We start from the raw sequence: 20129 nt of genomic DNA on the forward strand, positions 1-20129 counted from the left end.
GTGCAGTTTCTCTCCACACCCCAATGTTTGTCTTAGGCAGCGCCACTTTGGAGCGGCACCATGAGATCAAAGACATTGGCCTTGGTCCACATCTCTCTGTCTCTAAGCCAGTCTGAGAGCAGACAGTGGCCCCCACATCCCACCTGTGTCCCCACACATCTGCACCCAGGATGTGCTCATCAGGGGCCCTCAGACCACTCAGCACCTCCTGAGCTGTTTGAGTCTCTATCCCTGTTTCTTTTTTTCTGTTCTTTAGTCCGGGTTTGTTTTCTCATTACAAGAGCATCAGCTACCCCCAAGGAATAAGAAATCTCCCCTTCCCCTTCCCCAGCCCTCTCTCTTTGGAACTTGCATTTCCATTCTACAAGTGTTGATTGGTCACCTCCTGCATGTTGGGGTCAATCAGGAGAAGGAGGCACCGTCCACACCTGCCTCTGTAGCTCTCGAGTCCTATTCCCCGCAACATGCTGTCCTCGTGTCCTTCTCCGTCTCTTGTTCATAGGAAGTATCCTTTGCTTGAGCTTCTCCAAGCCTGGCAGGGCTATGAACAGGGTGAGCTGGAGACATTCCCAGGCAAGGGGCAGCCCCAAGAGTGCGCTGCAGGGCTCTTGCCCACTCTTCAGTCCTCCTCTGGTTGGAAGGGGCGGGGGCCGTCATTAACACTGCCCTGTTGTTGTCCACGGCACGGATCTTGTCCTGCAGCTGTAAACTAACCAGTGCTGCTCCATGGGTGGGTGTGAGCCTGGGAGGATGAGTGTGCCTCAGACCCACTGAGCCCTGCTGGGGAAGTGCAGGATGCCGCTCTGGGCTGCCTCGGGGCAGTGGACTGAGCCTAAACCTACTATGGGGCAGGGCACAGGCATGCAAAGCAGGGCAGCCCCTCCATGCCCCCAGCTGGCAGGAGACACTGGCCCAGAGACCCCAGGGGAACCTGCTGTCTTCCCCCCTCCCAGGTCCCTGTGCCCTTGCTCCTGTGTAATCCCCTCCTGCAGGGATGCTGAGCCCTGGGAAGGAAGCTTGGCTTGGGGCTTATGCCAGACTTCCCAGGTCTGGTCCTCAGCAGCCTGGCAGGAGCTGGGGGGCAGCCAGGACCCAGCAATGGCTGATATTTGGGTGGGACAGGAAGCTCAGGCCAGCATCTTTGATTTATGCTGCACCAGTCTGGAATTTGGCCTGAGCACTTGCAGGGTGTCTGTGTAGAAAGGGCATGGCCAGTGGTCTGGGAGATTCCAGTATTTCTCAGCACCCACCACTCCTCTGGCAAGGCTTCCTTTTCTCTCTATAGCCTCCCTCCCCGCTGCCTGAGAGCCTTCCAGGCCCCTTTGCTGGGCTAGATGACAGGATATAAAAGCCACAGGGACCTGGGAGTGCTTCACAAACCCATCTCCTCTGGCCTTCTCTCCCACTAGGTGGTCCTGGAACCCATCCCCAGTAGAGTTCAAGTTAAGCTGGTCCTGGGAGCAGGAGGGAGGAGCTCAGGGTTGAGGCCTCATTAGCATATTCATCAACAGTAATCAGGGCCCCGCTGTGATCGAAAGCCCTCTTAGGGCTTCCCTGCCTCTTGCTGGCTGGGGAGCGGGTGAGGGGCGATCAAGGCCTCAACTTGAAAGGACTGCAGCCTGAGGGTGAGGGGGTGGAGGGAGCAGGGAAAGATGGAGGGACAGTGAATTCCCTAGGGAAAGGAGCATCTGTAAAAAGAATCTGTGGTCAGAAAGAAAGGTGTTGAGGCCGGGCGCAGTGGCTCAAGACTATAATCCCAGCACTTTGGGAGGCCAAGGCAGGAGGATCGCTTGAGCCCAGGAGTTCAAGATCAGCCTGGATAACATAGTGAGACCCCATCTCTCCAAAATTAATTAGCTGGGCATGGTGGCTCATGCCTGTAGTCCCAGCTACTCGGAAGGCTGAGGTGGGAGGATCACGTGAGCCTAGGAGGTTGAGGCTGCAGTGAGCTATAATTGTGCCACCGCACTCCAGCCTGGGTGACAGAGCAAGATCCTGTCTCAAAAAAAAATATATATATATTGGAGGTCCCCTCCCCTCATCTTGATCAGGGACAAGAAGACTTATGGCTTCTGCCTCCTAAGTCAGCATTTCATGTGGATAACTGAGGGAGGCTCCGGGGCAAGCTTTCAAGAGGAGGAAACATTTTCCATTTTACTATTTATTATAATTTGTATGTGTAAAACAATAGCAAGTCCCTCATGCCCATGACATCCCAGGTGTTATGGCTTAGCCTGAAGCCAAGTAAAAGAATAAATTGATTTAAAGTTATATGAAGAAAAATAGTAGTGGTGACTGTGGCAGCCATTGTCACAGGAGCATGCTCATGATGGGCACCTGGACAAGCTGACCTAAGTGGTCCTCAAGGCAGTTCCCCATCCTGGTCGCTCCCCTGCATCCCTGCAGCAGCCTCTCACTTGTCCCCCACACTGCACCCTCCTTTCCCCCATAGCATCTTTAAGCCCTGCCTGGCTTCAGAACTTTCTAGTGGCCTTTAGTCATGTTTCCCAAACCATGATCCTCAACAAAAGTGCTCCGTAGTCAGGTAAGCAGGGTGTGTTAGTTGGCCAGGTGTAGTGGTTGGCACCTGTAATCCCAGCACTTTGGGAGGCCAAGATGGGAGAAAGCTGGAGCCCAGAAGTTCAAGTCCAGCCTCATCTCTACAAAAAGTAAACAAAATTATCCAGGCATGGTGGTGCATGCCTGTAGTCCCAGCTAGTCAGGAGGCTGAAGTGGGAGGATTGCCTGAGTCCCAGAGGTTGAGGCTACAGTGAGCTGAGATCACACCACTGCACTCCAGACTGGACAACACAGCAAGACCCTGTCTTAAAAAAAAAAAGTTACTCCAAGCTGAGTATGGTGGCTCACACCTGTAATCCCAGCTCTTTGGGAGGCTGAGGCAGGAGGATCGCTTAAGTCTAGGAGTTCAAGGTTGCAGTGAGCTGTGATCACGCCACTGCACTCCAGCCTGGATGACAGAGCAAAACCCTGTCTCAAAAAAAATTATTCCAGGTTGGGCATGGTGGCTCATGCCTGTAATCACAGCACTTTGGGAGTCCAAGGCAGAAGGATCATTTAGCCGGGTGTGGAGGCATGCACCTGTAGTCACACCTACTTGGAGGACTGAGGCAGCGGGATCATTTGAGTTAGTAGGTCGAAGCTGCAGTGAGCTGTGATTGCAGCCTGCACTCCAGCCTGCGTGACAGAGTGAGATCCTGCCTTGAAGAAAAAAAGGCGGGGCAGGTCTTGAGCCCAAGTCTTCAAATTTGTATCTAAACAAAAAAAAAAACCGACTCCAAAACTTAGCAACTTAAAACAACAAACATTTATTATCTCACACAATTTCTGAGGTCAGAATAAGGGAGCAGACTAGCCTGGTGGTTCTGGATCAGGGCCTCTCATGAGGCTGCAGCAAGATGAGAGCTGGGGCCGCAGTCGTCTGAAGGATTGACTGAAGCTGGTGGATCTGCTTCCAAGGTCGCTCATGCTGGCAAGTCAGGGCTGGCTATCGGCAGGAGGCCTCAGTTATTCTCCCTGTGGACCTCTCCACAGGGCTACTTGAGTGTCATCAAGACATGGCAGCTGGCTTCCCCCTGAATCACTAATCCAAAAAAGGGAAGAAGTCAGAAGCTGCAGTGCTTTTATGATCTAACCTTGGAAGTTATATGCTATTACTCCTGCCATAGTCTATTGACCTCACAGGCCAATCCCAACACAATTCAAGAGGGGGCTAACTAAGGGCATGAATCCCAGGGGGTGGGGCTCACTGGGAACCATCTTGTAGGCTGGCTCCCACACGTGCAGAGCACCAGCCCTAGCCAACTCAAGCAGGGTACATTCCTGGAGGGTGTCCTAGGGCCCCCCAAATACACCCATGTCTGTGGCCACAGCACCCTTTTCTCAAGGGAGGCTCTGGAGCCATGAGAGATCTAAGGAACGCACTTTGGAAGGCCATGGCTCAGAGAAGAGAATCTAACCCCTTCCCCTGGTGTCTGTGTCCTTCCATGATCTGGCACGAACTTCCAGTACAAACTTTCCTCCTTTCACTTCACTTTTTGACACCTGCGGTACAGCAGCAGCCTCTACACATCCAGCCATTCCTTATGCTGTTTATTCTGCCCTTTTTCTTGTTCATCTGTTGAGCTCCTGTTTATTCCTCAAGGACTTAGGGAAAAGCCACCATTCCATGAAGCCTTCCCTTCATCTCCCATAAAAAGAATTAATATTTTCTTCCTTTGCTTCTCGAGTTTTTTTGCATGGACATCTTTCGGGGGGCACCTGCCCCTTTGTCTGATGTTGTACCTCTCTCTCTGTCTCCCCTCTTCCAGGCATTTGCTCCTAGCCCCAGTTGTTGCCATGTGTCCAGTGCTTGGTGTATCATTGGGATGCAGGGGATATTTGGGGAAGAGGGAATGCCTTCCTCCTGCTCTCACTCTGGCCTTGCTTCTGGGCATGGTTTCTGATGAGCCAGGAGAGATCCCTTAGAAAGGCCAGAAGAGAAGTTCCTCCTGCCCAAGGGAGCCTGTGGTTGTCTCTCCCAAAGCCTGGAGGCAGGTTCCTCTACACTTTGGGGGTGTTCCCCACCTTCAGCCAGGGCCCAGGCCAGGCAGACTAGTGGTCCTGAGCCAGTTTGATGCCTCCAGGGGTCTGATGGACATCGTCATTCCACAGGCAACACCACAGGCTCATGACAGCCTCAGCCTGGGCTGGGGTTTAGTGGGATATTTGTTCTAGGGCCCCCGGGGTCTCCTTGAAGCCCTAAAGGGCAGTCACAAGAGCCTCTGGTCAGAAAGACGGATTGGTTCATACTTTTGATTTTTGAGACTGGCCTTGCAAAATGTGCTGCCCAGGGAACAGCCTGGGAGGGAGACTGACAGGGCCTCCTCCTTTGCAGTCACCACTCTGCCTCTTGTTTTCCAGGGGGCAGGCTGGGGTGCCCTCAGTGCTGAGAGACCTCTATCTGGAAGCGAGATGGCCCTGGTCAGGCTGGAAAGGGCCTGTCTAGTTGGATTTTTTGCCCAAACTCTTGGCATCTTGGAGCCATGTCCTGGCTAGCATGCCTGCCTGGCCCGAGGCGCTGGAGTCTTTCTCACTGGGGGGCCTTCCAGTGGTTTTCCAGCTCTTTTCCTCCCACAGTGGCGTGGGTCTGGCACGAGCACATTTTGAGAAGCAGCCTCCCTCCAACCTCAGGAAATCCAACTTCTTCCACTTCGTGCTGGCCATGTACGACCGGCAGGGGCAGCCCGTGGAGGTGGAGCGCACAGCCTTCATCGACTTCGTGGAAAAGGACCGAGTGAGAGGCTCATGGGCTTGGCTGGGACTGGCCCCGGGAGGGAACCCCCAACCACACACACACACACACACACACACACACACACACACAAACACACACACACTGGGACAGATGAATGGATGGATGCTGGCTGAGTGGCTGGAAGGGTGGGAAAGAAGTTGGGGTTAGGAGAAGGGGTGGACGAGGGAGGCTGGAGGATCCCTGAGCACCCGAGCATCCTCCCATCTTGTCCCTGCAGGAGCCCGGGGCGGAAAAGACTAACAATGGGATCCATTACCGCCTCCGGCTGGTGTATAACAATGGTGAGTGGAGGCCCCTGCCCTACCCAGCCCTGCCCCTGAAGTCTGGGCACTGCAGCATCATGCGACACCTAATGCCCCCTGTGCCAGGGCTGGGGAGGGTGTGATGTGGTCTGGTCATTGAGGCTGCACATGCTCCCCCGGCAGCAAGCCCTCTCCATCTTCCCATCCTAGGACTGCGGACGGAGCAAGACCTCTACGTGCGTCTCATTGACTCCATGTCCAAGCAGGTGAGGCAGCGCAGAGGGTGCTGAGGCCCATCTCACTCTCTTCCCGGACCCTGCCTCCCCCTGGTCTGAGTGAGCCTCCTTGTTCCTGCCCTCATCTCCCTATGCCCTCCGTCCCCATCAGCCTAGCTCCCCCAGTTCCCGCCCCAGCCTATGCCGGAGGGTGTGTGGCTCTTGCCCTCTGTTCTAGAAAAGACAATATTTGTACAAAAACCCTGGCTTGGGTCATGTTTGCTAGCAGCCCAGCCTTAGATGGGAACTCAGGTGCAGGCAGTTTATTGGGGGAGATGGGAGGGGCTCCTAGGAGCAGGGGAGGGAGGCAAGCTGGACAGAAAACTGCACAGGGAGCTCTGGAGAAGGAATGGCACCAGACGTGTCCCCCCTCGAAGCAAGTACCAGGATTTTGTACCCCGTATCAATTAGTCATTGGCTGGGAACCACTCCTAAGGGTAGCATGTAACCTCTCAGACATTTTCAGACCAGGCAGTTCCTATCCACTGAGAGCAGTTCTCAGGAGGAAGCCCTCTGCAGCTGACATCAGCCACAGCCACGGGAAGGTGCACATTTCCAGTAAAGGGGATGTGGGCACAGCCCTGGGAATTCCCACTGCAGACCCTCAGCACCTTGCTGATGTGACGGTTACGGGAAGGAGGCTCAGAGGCCAGCGTAAGGAGCTGGAGGAAACTGAAACCTGAACAGGCCCTGATGGATTCTGCCAACACAGGGCCCCAAATCTCAGGGCTTTTCAGAGAAGCTGTGCATGCTGGCAAGGAGGGGGCTGAGTCTCAAATGGTCCAGATTAGTGGGCTAGGAATGCAAGCTGGAGATCTGGGCTTCCTACATAGGCAGGGTCTTTTGGCAGCCTCCACCCAATCCCAGGGCAGAGGGAAGAATGGTTTGTTTCTAGAATACCCATGGCCACTGGGCTGGGGGAGGCAGGCCAGGCAGTGCCTAGTGGAACTGTCAAGGGGATGGGTGTGGAAGGGGTTCGAGGAAGTCCACAGAGAGAGGGATCCCACAAATGGGGGAAGGCACAGAGGGTTATAAGCTGGGAAGGCAGATTTGCAATTAGTAAGCTCACTTCTTGCTTCTGGGCAGAGGGAGGCTGGAAGACTGGTGAGGAGGTGATGCAGCAGTCCCAGGGGAAGACCAAGCCTGGGCTAGGGATGGTATGGGGGAAGAGGCGATAGGTATCTAGGGGGAAGAGGCAGCTGTGCAGCCCTCGGAGCTGACTGGGCTGGCAGGGATAGCTGAGAAGGACAACACTCATCAACAGAAGCAGAGGTCCGTCAGGACATGGAGGATGCACACAGGAGGATGCTGGGGGAGGGAAGGGGCCTGGTGCTGGGTGGGCACGGGAGTATGTCTACCCCACCAGCCACCTGACCTTTGTCCTGGCACCCTGAGGAACCCCCTGCCCCAAGCAGAGCCAGCTCTGGAAAGAGCCACCTACAGACAGACAGAATCTGCAGATTCATACCATTCTTGCCAGCCGGTGGTGGTCCGGTTTGGGAGGCGGGGTTATCCCCCGCCTGGGCAGCCCAGAGCAAGGCAGAGGGCGTGCTCTTCCCTGGGGCAGGGTCTCCCTGGGCCTAGGCTTGGGAGATGCCAGGTCCGTCTGTGCTGCCACCTGCACCTCAGAGGAGCCTCCTTCCCCTCCAGCCTGTGCACCTCCCTCTCCCCAGGCCATCATCTATGAGGGGCAGGACAAGAACCCCGAAATGTGCCGAGTGCTGCTCACCCACGAGATCATGTGCAGGTGAGAAGGCCATGTCACTCACACCTCACCCATCTGCCAAGGCGTTTCTGAGGACTCTACCCAGGCCCTGCCCCCTCTGCCAAGGCGTTTCTGAGGACTCTACCCAGGCCCTGCCCCCTCTGCCAAGGCGTTTCTGAGGACTCTACCCAGGCCCTGCCCCCTCTGCCAAGGCGTTTCTGAGGACTCTACCCAGGCCCTGCCCCCTCGCCGCCCTTGCCCCTGGCTGCTCTCTGCTGCTGCTCCCTGGAGAAGCCTGGTGGCAGGTGATGAAGGGAGTGGTGAGGCCCCTGGGCACAGTGCTGGCTGAGGAGAGGGTCCTTGAGGCCCCATTAGCCTGGCCTGTTTATGTGGCTTCTCCGAGTGTTTTTGTAAGAGAGGCCTCCTGCCGCCACTGGGAAGCTTAGCTAATAAAGCTCAGGGGAGGGCTGCTGGGGTTGCGGGAACAGGGCCTGGGAAGGCCTCTGGGATTAGCTCAGAAGCTAATCTTTGAGGAAATTTTGAATCCTAGGGCAGCTCTCTGGCGGGGCAGGGTGGGAGTGAGGGGATGCACAGCCCTTGGCTCCGTTTTCCCCATTATCCCAGAGCTTGGCATTTCCAGTAAGGTCTCCCCAGGAGATGCCAGTCATACAGGGCCCTCGGAGGCAGTTCCTGATGCATGGAAAAGAGAACAGCGTTCTGAAATCTGTGGTTGGTAGCCAGGCGCCCGTAATCCCAGCTACTTGGAAGGCTGAGGCAGGAAGGCTGAGGCATGAGCCCAGGAGTTCAAGGCTGCAGTGAGCTATGATTGCACCACTGCATTCTAGCCTGGGTGACAGATCCAGACCCTGTCTCTAAAAAAATAAATAAAGTAAAATAAATTTAAATTAAATAAATCTGTGGTTGGAACTGTGGCTACCCTTGGAAAGGGGAGTGACAAGGAAGAGGCATGACCGGCATCTGGGCTGCTGGCCACGCAGCACTTCTTGGTGTGGATGCTGCTTTCATGGGCAGATTCACTTTGTGGCCGTCCATTGGCCAGGCACAATGGCTCACGCCTGTAATCCCAGCACTTTAGGAAGCCGAGGCGAGCGGATCACTTGAGGCCAGGAGTTCAAAAGCTGCCTGGTCAACGTGGTGAAACCCCATCCCTACCAAAATTACAAAAATTAGCCAGGCGTGGTGGTGCACACCTGTAATCCCAGCTATGTTAGGAGGCTGAGGCACAAGAATTGCCTGAACTCAGGAGGCAGAGGTTGCAGTGAGCCAACATCACGTCACTGTACTCCAGCCTGGGAGACAGAATGAGACTCTGTCTCAAAAAAAAGAAAAAAAGATTCACTTTGTGGTCATTCATGAGCTCACCGTTTGAGCTCCTGTCTCTGCGTAGACTGTGCTTCCATAGAGAGAAACCCTGTAGGTGACCTGCAGCCTGCCCTTTCCTGGGTCCTCCAGGAACGAGGTGCCTTTGGGGCAGGGGTCTCTGGCCAGCCTCATCCCCAGGCTAGGCTCTCAGGGTCCCTGCGGAGGAGTCCACAGCCTTTCTCCCCCAAGGCCCTGGGAGTGAGCCCCTCCAGCCCAGGGATTCCACACCCAGAGACAGGACATCAGCACCCTCAGCTCAGGGCGCCCCCCACAACTCACACACTGTCATGGCCCCCTCCTTCCTTGGCTTCTGCCTTCCCTCCTTCCTCATCTTTCCTTCAGCCGGTGCTGTGACCGGAAGAGCTGTGGCAACCGGAATGAGACGCCCTCAGACCCCGTCATCATTGACAGGTACAGGCTCAGGGAGGGGGCCTGGAAGCTCAGAGGAGAGTGGGGGAGGCGCGGCTGTTCTCAACCACAGAGCACCAAGGCTCAAGGGAGGAGCGGAGCAGCCCCCCCGAGGCACCAGGTTGGGTGGCTCTGAGCAGAGAGGGAAACTGCCAGGCACCAGGGAGCCTCCAGCCGTGGCCCCTGAGTGAGGCCCCAGGTGGCCAACTTTCTGGAGCTGCTTTCCCCGACTCCCTGAGAGAAGGAGCCAGGGAGGGCAGGGAGGTTGAGAGGGGGGTGGGAAGGGAGGGGAGGAACCAGCACTCAGGAACCGTCCAGGTGGAGTGGCCAGCGTGGTCATGTCAGCAAAAACCAGGTTCAGGTTCCCAGTTCACCCCTGTGCTGTCTGACTTGACTTCTCTGAACATTCGTTTCTTTCACTGGAAAAGTGGGGAAAGAGCTGGCAGGTTTCAGGCATAGAATTGTCAAGGTGATGCGTGTAAAAGTGCATTTGCACACCATGATTTCTATTTCTTTATTTTGTGTGTGTGTGTTTGCTTTGTTTTGTCGCCCAGGCTAAAGTGCAGTGGTGTGGTCATGGCTCACTGCAGCCTCAATCTCCGAGGTTCTGGTGATCCTCCCACCTCAGCCTCCCAGGTAATTGGGACTACAAGCACATGCCTCCACACCTGGCTAATTTTTTGTATTTTTTGTAGAGACCGGGTTTTGCCATATTGCTCAGGCTGGTCTTGAACTCCTGGGCTCAAGCAATCCACCCACCTCGACCTTCCAAAGTGCTGGGATTACAAACATGAGCCACTGTGCCTGGCCTACTTCTTTTTGAAGAGGAAATGCATAAATAAGGTGTAAAATTCAAATGGTACAAAACAGTAAATAATGAAAAGTAAGTCTCCCTCCACCCCTATGTAGAGCATACTGTACATGGTTTTTTTTTTGGTAACAATATATTTTAGATATTCCACATAGGAACATAAACCATATCTTATTCTCCTTTTAATAGAAAAAGCATTCATAGGTGCAAAAATTCAAGAAGCTTAAAAGGGTTTACAGCAAACTGTCTCCCACCTCTGTCTCCCACCCATCCATTCACCACCAAATAAGCTACCACTGTTAGCAGTTTCTGTTGTATCCTTCCTGAGATAGTCTGTGCATATACAACAAAATAGTTATATGTTCTTTTTGTACCCTTTCCTTTTGTTTTTATAAAAATGGTGACAGTGGCTGAGTGCAGTGGCTCATGCCTGTAATCCCAACACTTTGGGAGGCTGAGGCAGGGGGACTGCTTGAGCCCATGAGTTTGAGACCAGCCTGGCCAACAGGGTAAAATCCCATCTCGACAAAAAATACACACACAAAAATTAGCTGGGCATGGTGGTGTACATCTGTGGTCCCAGCTACTCAGGAGGCCGAGGTGGGAGGATCACCTGAGCCCAGCGGGTCTAGACTGCAGTGAGCTGTGATTGTGCCACTGCACTCCAGTCTGGGCAACAGAGTGAGACCCTGTCTAAAATAATAATAATAATAATAATAATAATAAACTTAAATTAAAATTAAAATGGTGGCAGGAAGCACAACTTTCAGCACCTTTCTTTTTCCTTGAAAAATTTAGATCTGGGAGTTTACATCAGGACACAAGAAGTCTCCTTATTCTTTTTTGCCACTGCAAAATATTTCATTGTATGGGTATGCCATAATTTATTTAAATAGTCAGATATTGCTGGACATTTTGGTTGTTTTCATCCCTTTTCAGGGATTTAAAAATGCTGCAGTGAATTACTTTGTCCATGTGTCATTTCACACGTGTAAATTTATATGAAGGCTATTACTAAGTAGAATTGCTGGGACAAAGAATATGTGCATTTGTAGTTTTGATAGTTACTGCCAATTCGATCTCTGTAGGGGTTATACCAACAGCATTGAAAGCAGCAATTTTGAGAATGCCTATTCCTTACACTCTGGCCAACTAAGTATTTTTGTTTATTTGTTCAATCAACAATTCTTGAGCATCTACTCTGTGCTAAGAACTTTTCTACGTGCTGTGGATTAAGCAATGACCAAAATAGACAAAAAGCCTTGTGTTCACGGACTTACAATCTGGTAGGGGAAATAGACATTAACAAACTAAATGAAAAAAATACATAGCATGTTAGATGGTGATAACAGCTAAGAAAAATAAAGCCATTGAGGAAGATCTGGGAGTGCCTAGGAAGGAAGGTTTGAAGCTTTAGGGTATTTAAGGTCTCACTGAAAAGATGACATTTGAGCCAAGACCTCAAGGAAGTAAGAGAGTGAGCGATGTATTTATGTATCTGGGGGAAGAATATTCTCGGCAAGAGTGTGCCTGCTATGTTTAAGGGAAAACAAGGAGGCCCAGGTGGCTGGAGCAAGGAAGGTAGTAGGAGGAAATGATGTCAGGAATAATGAATGGGGCAGAGGAAGGCACGACCATGCAGGGTCTTATAGGCTGCATGGAGGCCACACTTGTGGGTCATTGTAAGGGCTTTGGCATGACATGGAAGCCACTGAGGGGTGTTGAGAATGATAAGACCTGCCTTATATTTTAGCAAGATCACTCTAGCTGCCATATTGACAATGACCTGTACAAGGCAGGGAGATGAGTTAGGAAGCCAGTACAATAGCCCAGGTGAAGGATGATGGAAGCTGAGACTAGGGATGCTATAGGGGAGGTTGTAAGAAGCGGCTGCATTCTGTGTACATTTCATTTCATAGGCAGGACTGACAGGATTTGTTATGGAAGGAGAGAGAGAGTCAAAGACTCAAAGATGTCTCCAAGATTTCTGACCTATCAACTTAGGAGGATGGAGTTTCCTGAGAAGGGTGTGATTTGGGGAAGAGCAGGTTTTGGAGGAGAAAGATCTGGAGTTTGGTTTGAGCATGTTATGTTTATGATGCTCACTAAACATCCAAGTGAGGAGCTGAAAAAGCCACAGAAAACATGAGGATGGGACTCAAGAGAAAGGTTCAGGCTGCAGATGTAAATTTGAATGAATGAAATCATCGAGGGGATGAGTGTTGACAGCAAACAGAAGAGGCCTAAGAACTGAATCCTGAGGTGTCTAGTATTTAGAGGTCATGGAGATGTGGAACCAGCAAAGGAGAATGAGAAGAAGTGACCAGCGAGGTAAGAGGGAAGTCAGGGGAGTGTCGTGTCCTGAAGCCAAGATAAGAAAATGTTCCAAGAAGGAGGCATCTGTGTCCGGTGCTGCTCATGGATATGATAACAAAGACTAGGGACTGACCATTAGATTTAGCAATGAGGAGGATATTGGTGACTGTCACGGGAGTTATTTCAGTGGAGTTGAGGGGCAGAAGCCTGATAGAATTGTGTCTAAGAGAGAACAGGAGGAGAGAGATTGGAGACAGTGAGTAGAGGAACTCTTTTGAGTTTTGCTCTAAAGAAATCAAAGGAATCAGATGATGTCTGGAGCACTGTGTAGTGCCAAGAAAAAATACAGCTTGCTCATATGCTGATGAGAAACAGCCAGGAGGGAAGGGGAAAATGAGGATGCAAGAGAGAGGGGAGAATTGCTGAAGCAATATCCTTCAAGTGGCAAAAGGGATGTGACCTAGTGCATAGGTAGAGAAGCTGGTTTTAGCTGGGAGCATAGACAGTTCATCCATGGAAAAGCAGGGAAGACAGAGACGTGGACACAGAAATGGATAAATGGGTATATCCAAGTGGGAGCTTGGACGTTGTCTTCTGATTGCTTTGTTTTCTCCATGAACTGAGAACCAAGGTCAACAGTTGAAGATAAGGATAGAGAGGGAGACACTAGAGGGCGTGATATAGTTATCCAAGAGAGTGAGTGAACCAGGGGGATGAATGTCATGTGATGGACAAGCGGCGCTGAGGGTACCCTTGACGTTTATGATCATAAATTTGGTGATAACTTTCTCCAGCCATGTTAAGCTGCACAGGTGCAGGTGCAGAACAGGTGAGTGGTTGCATAAAACCAGAGTTAGAGTTTTGTCAGTTGAGTAGAAGGAAACATGAGAGGGCAAGAGAGTGAAATGTATGTGCAAGGGATATTTATTTTTTAAAAATGGAAGGATTTAAGCTGGGTAAAGAGAGGAGTATGATGAGAGTGTGGACATCAATTCTGATGGGGCCAAAGAATTGCTGGAGTTGAGATATAAGACAGGGGTTGAACTGGATGTTAGGTGGATGGAGAATGGGTTGCCTGCAGATGGGATTCAGGGTTGAATTGGTAATGCGTGGCCAGGGAAGGTGGAGACAAGATCGTTGGAGAAAAGATGCTCACGGAATGGAGAAGATAGTGCATTGGAATAATTATCTGTCTATACTGACATTGAAATAACCAAGAATTATGACAGGGACAAATGTTCAAGGGTGTATGTAATGATCCAGGAGTAAAGCTTCATGGAATGAAGGTAAGTGATCTTGGGGAAGATAAATGGCAGCAACAAGCAGTGGTTACCGTAACTATTTTTTCTCATATTTCTCCATCATGTAAGCGAACAGCAGTATCCCAGTGATTTCCGTTCCTCTTACTCTGAGTGAGGTTGAGCCCACCAGGGCTATTTAAAGGCTATTTGTGTTTCCTTTACTGAGAACTGTCTGTTCATATCCTGTGCTTATTTTTCTTTTCTCCTTCCTTCCTCCCTTCCTTCCTTCCTTCCTTCCTTCTTTCCTTCTCTCTTTCTCTCTCTTTCTCTCTCTCTTTCTTTCTTTCTTTCTTCTTTTTTGACAGGGTCTTGCTCTGTTGCCCAGGCTGGAGTGCAGTGGCGCAATCATAGCTCACTGCACCTCGACCTCCTGGGCTCAAGCCATCTGCTCACCTTAGCCTCTGAAGTACCTGGGACCACAGGCTCACGCCAACAAGCCCAGCTAACTTGTGTATTTTTTGTAGAGATGGGGTTTTGCCATGTTGCCCAGGCTGGTCTTGAGCTCCTGGGCTCCAGGAATTCTTCTGCCTTGGCCTCCCAAAGTGCTGGGATTACAGGCATGAGCCACAACACCCCACCATGTGCTTATTTGTATGTAAATTATTGACTTTTTAAAAAACTGATTTGTGGGAGTGTGTATTAATGAAATTATCCCTTTGTGATGAGTTGTCCATATTTTTTCAAGTCATTTAACTTTGCCTATGGTGAAATTTGCCCAGTTCCTAAATCTTTTACATACTCCGGGTTTTCATTATATTTAGAAAGGCCTTTATCACTCCAATATTATTTTTTAAATGTATCCTGTGGTTGCTTCCAGTATTTAGATGGTTTCATTGTTTACATTTAAATATTTGATTCATTTGAAAAATATCTTGTTACTATATCCTATATGATACATGCAAAAGAAAAATAAAACAAAATAAAAATTATAAGGTATAATTAAAAATTATAAGGTATAATAACCAATGTATACCTGTGAACCTACCAATAAACTTAAAATTAGAACATGAGAAATACCACTGAAGCCAGCTCCCCCCAGTCTCATACCACTGCCTAACCCTCTCCTACAGGTAAACCAAGTTTTGTGTTTATCATGACCTGGCTTGTTAAAAAAAAATTCATCACAGATTGCATAATCCTAAAAAAAGTGTGTAGGTGTAGTTTAGTTGTGCTTGTGTTTAACTTTATAAAAAAACATGATATCATGTTGCAGCAACCTTCTGCAATGCTCTTTTTAAATTCAGCATATTTTTAAGATTTATCTATCTTGTTGTATTTAGCTGTAGTTTGTCGTATTTAGTTTTTGCTATTATAAGCAAAGCTGCTATGAGCATTCTTGTTTGTGTCTCTTAATTTGAGTAAGCACAAGAGTTTGTTTAGGATATAAACTAGGTCAGGAATTGTCAGGTCATGGATATGCACATGATCATCTTAACAAGTTAATGTCAACTGTTTTCCAAGGTGATTTGACTAAGTAACACTCCCACCCACAATATTGAGTTTCTATTGCTCCACATCCTCACCAACACTTAATAATGTCACACTTCTTACCGTTTGCCAATCTGGTGGGTGTACAGGGAATTTTGTGATGGCCTTAATTTGCATTTTCCAGATTACTATTGAAGTTGAACATCTTTTAATTTGTTTGCTTATTTATTTATTTATTTATTTATTTATTTATTTATTTATTTTTGAGACACAGTTGCACTCCGTCGCCCAGGCTGGAGTGCAGTGGCGCAATCTCGGCTCACTGCAACCTCTGCCTCCCTGGTTCAAGCGATTCCTGTGCCTCAGCCTTCCGAGTAGCTGGGATTACAGGCGCACGCCATCACAGCCTGTTAATTTTTGTATTTTTAGCAGAGATGGGATTTCACCTTGTTGGCCAGGCTGGTCTCGAACTCCTGACCTCAAGTGGTCTACCTGCCTTGGCCCCCCGAAGTGCTGGGATTACAGGCATGAGCCACCGCGCCCGGCCTTACTCTGTATTTTACTTTAAAAATCTTGCCAGGCACAATAGCTCATGTCTATAGTCCCAGTTACTCAGAGGTTGAGGTGGGAGGATTGCTTGAGCCTGGAAAATCGAGGGTGCAGTGAGCCATAATCCCATCACTGCACTCCAGCTGGGGAACAGAGTAAGACCCTGTCTTAAAAAAAAAAAAAAAAAATCCTTGCCAGGCGCAGTGGCTCACGCCTGTAATCCCAGCACTTTGGGAGGCCGAGGCGGGCGGATCACCGGAGGTCAGGAGTTCGAGACTAGGCTGACCAACACGGAGAAACCCTGTCTCTACTAAAAATACAAAAAAATCAGCCGGGTGTGGTGGTGCATGCCTGTAATCACAGCTACTCAGGAGGCTGAGGCAGGAGAATCGCTTGAACTCAGGAGGCGGAGGTTGTGGTGAGCCGAGATCGTGCCACTGCACTCCAGCCTGGGCGACAAGAGTGAAACTCCGTCTCAAAAAAAAAAAAAAATTCTTTTTCTCTGCTGAGGTCATGAAGATATTCTTCTATATTTTCTTCCAAAGGTTTCACAGTTTTCCCTTTCACATTTGTCATCCCTATGGAACTAATTAGGGGTATGGTGTGAATTAAGGAATCAATGTAATTATTTTTTACTTAGGAACTACCAATTATTCCAATACCATTTATTAAATAGCTCATCCTTTCCCACTGAGTTGTAGTACCAGCTATGTCCTATATCAAGTTTTCTGCTATTCGTGGATCGGTTCCTAGACCCTCTATTTTATTCCTTTGATCTATTTAATAACTCCTATGTAATCATCACTTTTTAAAATCACTATATCTGTATAATACCAATGCAAGGACAAGTGTATAGGGCAAGTCTTCCACCTTCCCTGAACATTCTTCAGTTGAATATTGGATATTTTGACCTTTTGTGTTTCCATGTAAACACCACACTCCTCTTAGAGTTTTAAGTAATATTACAATGAACCTATACGTCAATTTGAAGAAGAATTTGTCTTTATGCTACTGAGTCTTCTGATCCATGAATATGGTTTATCTCACCATTTTTGTAGATCTTCTTTAATGCTTTTCAATATAGTTTTATAATTTTTTCAATAATGGCCACAAATACTCATTATTTTCACTAATTCATTTATTCAATAAATATTTATTGAGCATCTACTATGTACCAGGCACTAGGTAAATAGTACACTTACCAGGTTCTAGGCTTTAGGAATACAAGAGTAAACAAAGCAGACAAAAAAAACCTGTTCTCCTGGAGAGAGAATATATAGGGATGGGGAATAAATAATTATTGTAAGTCTTTAGAAGGTAATAAATGAAAAAATAGAGAAAAATAAAACAAATTAGGATTGGAGGAATGTACAATTTTAAATAAGGTAGTCAATTAGGCCAAATTGAGAAAGTGGAGTTACGGGAAACACTGAAGAGATGAAGAAATGAGCTATTTAGTTGTATGGGTAGCTTATTTCCAGGTACTATTTGTATTTTGTTGCTATTGTAAATGGCATCTTTTGTTATGTTTTCTAATTCTTTGTTTATATTATAGAGAAATGCAACTATTTTTGCATTGATCTTTGTCTTTAGATTTGCCTTGTTTTTATTTTTTTATGTAGACAGCCATCTTATACAAACAAATACTGTTTTATTTTATCTATCCAGTCCTTATATATTTTATTTCTTTTTCTTGCTTTATTGCACTGGCTAGTACCTCAGTTACAGCTTTGAATATACGCAGTTGGTAGTGGGCATTCTTTTTTTTTTTGAGACAGAGTCTCGCTCTGTCACTCAGGCTGGAGTGCAGTGGCATGATTGCAGCTTACTGCAACCTCTGCCTCCTGGGTTCAAGTGATTCTCCTGCCTCAGCCTCCTGAGTAGCTGGGATTACAGACACATGCCACCATGCCCGGCTAATTTTTGTATTTTTAGTAGAGACAGAGTTTCACCATGTTGGTCAGGCTGGTCTCGAACTCCTGACCTCGTGATCCACCCACCTCAGCCTTCCAAAGTGCTGGAATTACAGGCATGAGCCACCGCACCTGGCTGGTTAATGTTAAGCCAATTCTACATTTCCCAGATAAACCCCACTTAATAAGGATGTATTATCTTTTTAAATATACTGTTTGATTCTACTTTACATTTTGTTTAGAATTTTTGCATATATGTTCATAATGGATATTTTTCTGTAGTTTTCTTGTAATTTCTTTGGTTTTGGGATTGGGGTAATGCTGGCCTCATTTGAATTGATTGGGAAGCATTTCCTTCTCTTCAAATTTTTTTGAAGAGCTTGTGTGGAATCAGTATAATTTCTTCTTTAAGTGTTTGGTGGAATTCACCATAAAGCCATCTGGGGCTGGAGTTTTCTTTGTTGGAAGGATTTTAACTGTAATCTCAATTTCTCTAATAGATATAGAAGGTTATTCATTTCTTTCTGAGTGAGCTTTGGTAATTTACGTGTTTCAAAGAATTTGTCAATTTCTTATGAACTGTTGAATCTGTTGGCATAAAATGTTTATAATATTCCCTTATCATCCATTTAGTATTTCTAGAACCTATAGTGATGTCACCTCTCTCATTCCTGATACTGGCAAATTGTGTCTTCTCTTTTTCCTCATCAATCTGGCTACAGGTTTATCCATTTTATTGATCTTCTAAACAAACCAGTTTTTGGTTTCATTGATTTTCTCTATCATTTTTCTGTTTTTTGTTTCATTGATTTCCACTTTGGTATTTATTTCCTTTCTTCTGCTTACTTTTGGTTAATTCCTTCTCCTTCTGGTGTCTTAAGGTGGAAGCTAAGTTATTGGCTTAAAATCTTTCATTTTTGTCTTAAAATAGACTTTTAGAGACATACATTTCTCCTCAAGTACTGCTTTAGGAGCATACCCAAAATTCTGATATGTTTTCATTTTTATTCAGTTTTGAATGCTTTCAAATTTCGCTTTTGAGGTCTTTTTTGACCCACATGTTACTTAATTTCCAAAAACTTGGGGGGATTCTCCTAGAATCTTTTTATTATTAATTTGTTTTATTTACTTATTTATTTTGAGACTGAGTCTCACTCTGTCACCCAGGCTGGAGTGCAGTGGCATTATGATGGCTCACTGCAGCCTCAACCTCCTGGGCTCAAGCACTCCCTCTGCCTCAGCCTCCTAAATAGCTGGGACTACAGGTGTGTGCCACCATACCCAGCTAATTTTTGTATTTTTTGTATTTGTTTGTTTGTTTTGAGATGGAGTCTTGCTCTATTGCCCAAGCTGGAGTGCAGTGGCGCAATCTCGGCTCACTGCAACCTCCACCTCCCAGGCTCAAGCGATTCTCCTGCCTCCACCTCCTGAGTAGCTGGGACTAAAGGTGCCCACCACCACGCCCAGCTAATTTTTGTATTTTTGGTAGAGACGGGGTTTCACCATATTGGCCAGGCTGGTCGCAAACTCCTGACCTCAAGTAATCCAGGCCCTGGCCTCCCAAAGTGCTGGGATTACAGGCATGAACGACCGTGCCTGGCCTTTTGTATTTTTTGTAGAGACGAGGTCTCACCATGTTTTCCGTGCTGGTCTCGAACTACAGGGCTCAAGCAATCTGCCCACCTCAGCCTCCCAAAGTACTGGGATTAAAGGCGTGAGTCACCATGCCCAGCCCTTCATTATTAATTTCTAATTTAATTGCATTGTTTGTCAGACAACATGTACTTTGTGTGACTTGAATCCTTTTGAATTTATTGAAACTTGCTTTATGGCATAGAATATGGCCCACGTTGGTAAATATTTTGCCTGCGCTTGTGAAGAATGTTTATTCTGTTGTTATTGTGTGAAATAAATATCAAACAGGTCAAGTTAATTGATAGTGTTGTTCAAGTGTTGTTTTAGCTGATTTTCTTCCTATTTATTCTACTATTGAAAGAAGGGTATTAAAATCACTGACCATTATTGTACATTTGTCTATTTCTCCTTGAGGTTCTATCAATTTTCCTTCATATAGTTTGAAAATTCATTGTTAGGTACATGGATGTCTAGAATTATTATGTCTTCTTGTTTAATTGATTTCTTTATCATAAAATTCACAAAATCTACTTTGATAATATATAGTCACACTAGCTTCCTGCAACCTCCGCCTCCCAGGTTCAAGCAATTTTCCTGCCTCAGCCTCCCAAGTAGCTGGGATTACAGGCACCCACTACCACGCCCAGCTGAATTTTTGTATTTTTGGTAAAGACGGGGTTTCACTATGTTGGCCAGGCTGGTCTCGAACTCCTGATCTCATGATCCCCCTGCCTCGGCCTCCCAAAGTGCTGGGATTACAGGTGTGAGCCACCGCCCCCAGCCCATTCTTCTTTTCTTTATCTTTTTCTTTGTTTTCTTCCCCCTTTCTTTAGATGACTTGGGTTTTTC

The 20129-nt window shown here is 47.7% G+C and overlaps 1 protein-coding gene across 4 annotated transcripts in view; it reads left to right on the forward strand.

Annotated features, from left to right (window-relative positions):
* EBF4 (EBF family member 4) overlaps positions 1-20129 on the forward strand; it is a 67418-nt gene that overhangs the window by 7626 nt on the left and 39663 nt on the right. For 2 of the 4 annotated variants that reach the window (XM_016937330.4, XM_063803171.1), the window contains exons 3-7: positions 5137-5293; positions 5532-5595; positions 5767-5822; positions 7505-7578; positions 9262-9330. In XM_016937330.4, coding sequence (XP_016792819.2) covers positions 5137-5293; positions 5532-5595; positions 5767-5822; positions 7505-7578; positions 9262-9330 — 420 coding nt within the window. The remainder of the gene's footprint in view (positions 1-5136; positions 5294-5531; positions 5596-5766; positions 5823-7504; positions 7579-9261; positions 9331-20129) is intronic. The other 2 variants (XM_054674381.2, XM_024352032.3) reach the window with 1 other exon arrangement.

Source organism: Pan troglodytes, chromosome 21 (genome assembly GCF_028858775.2).
Source record: "Pan troglodytes isolate AG18354 chromosome 21, NHGRI_mPanTro3-v2.0_pri, whole genome shotgun sequence".
NCBI classification, from domain to species: domain Eukaryota; kingdom Metazoa; phylum Chordata; class Mammalia; order Primates; family Hominidae; genus Pan; species Pan troglodytes.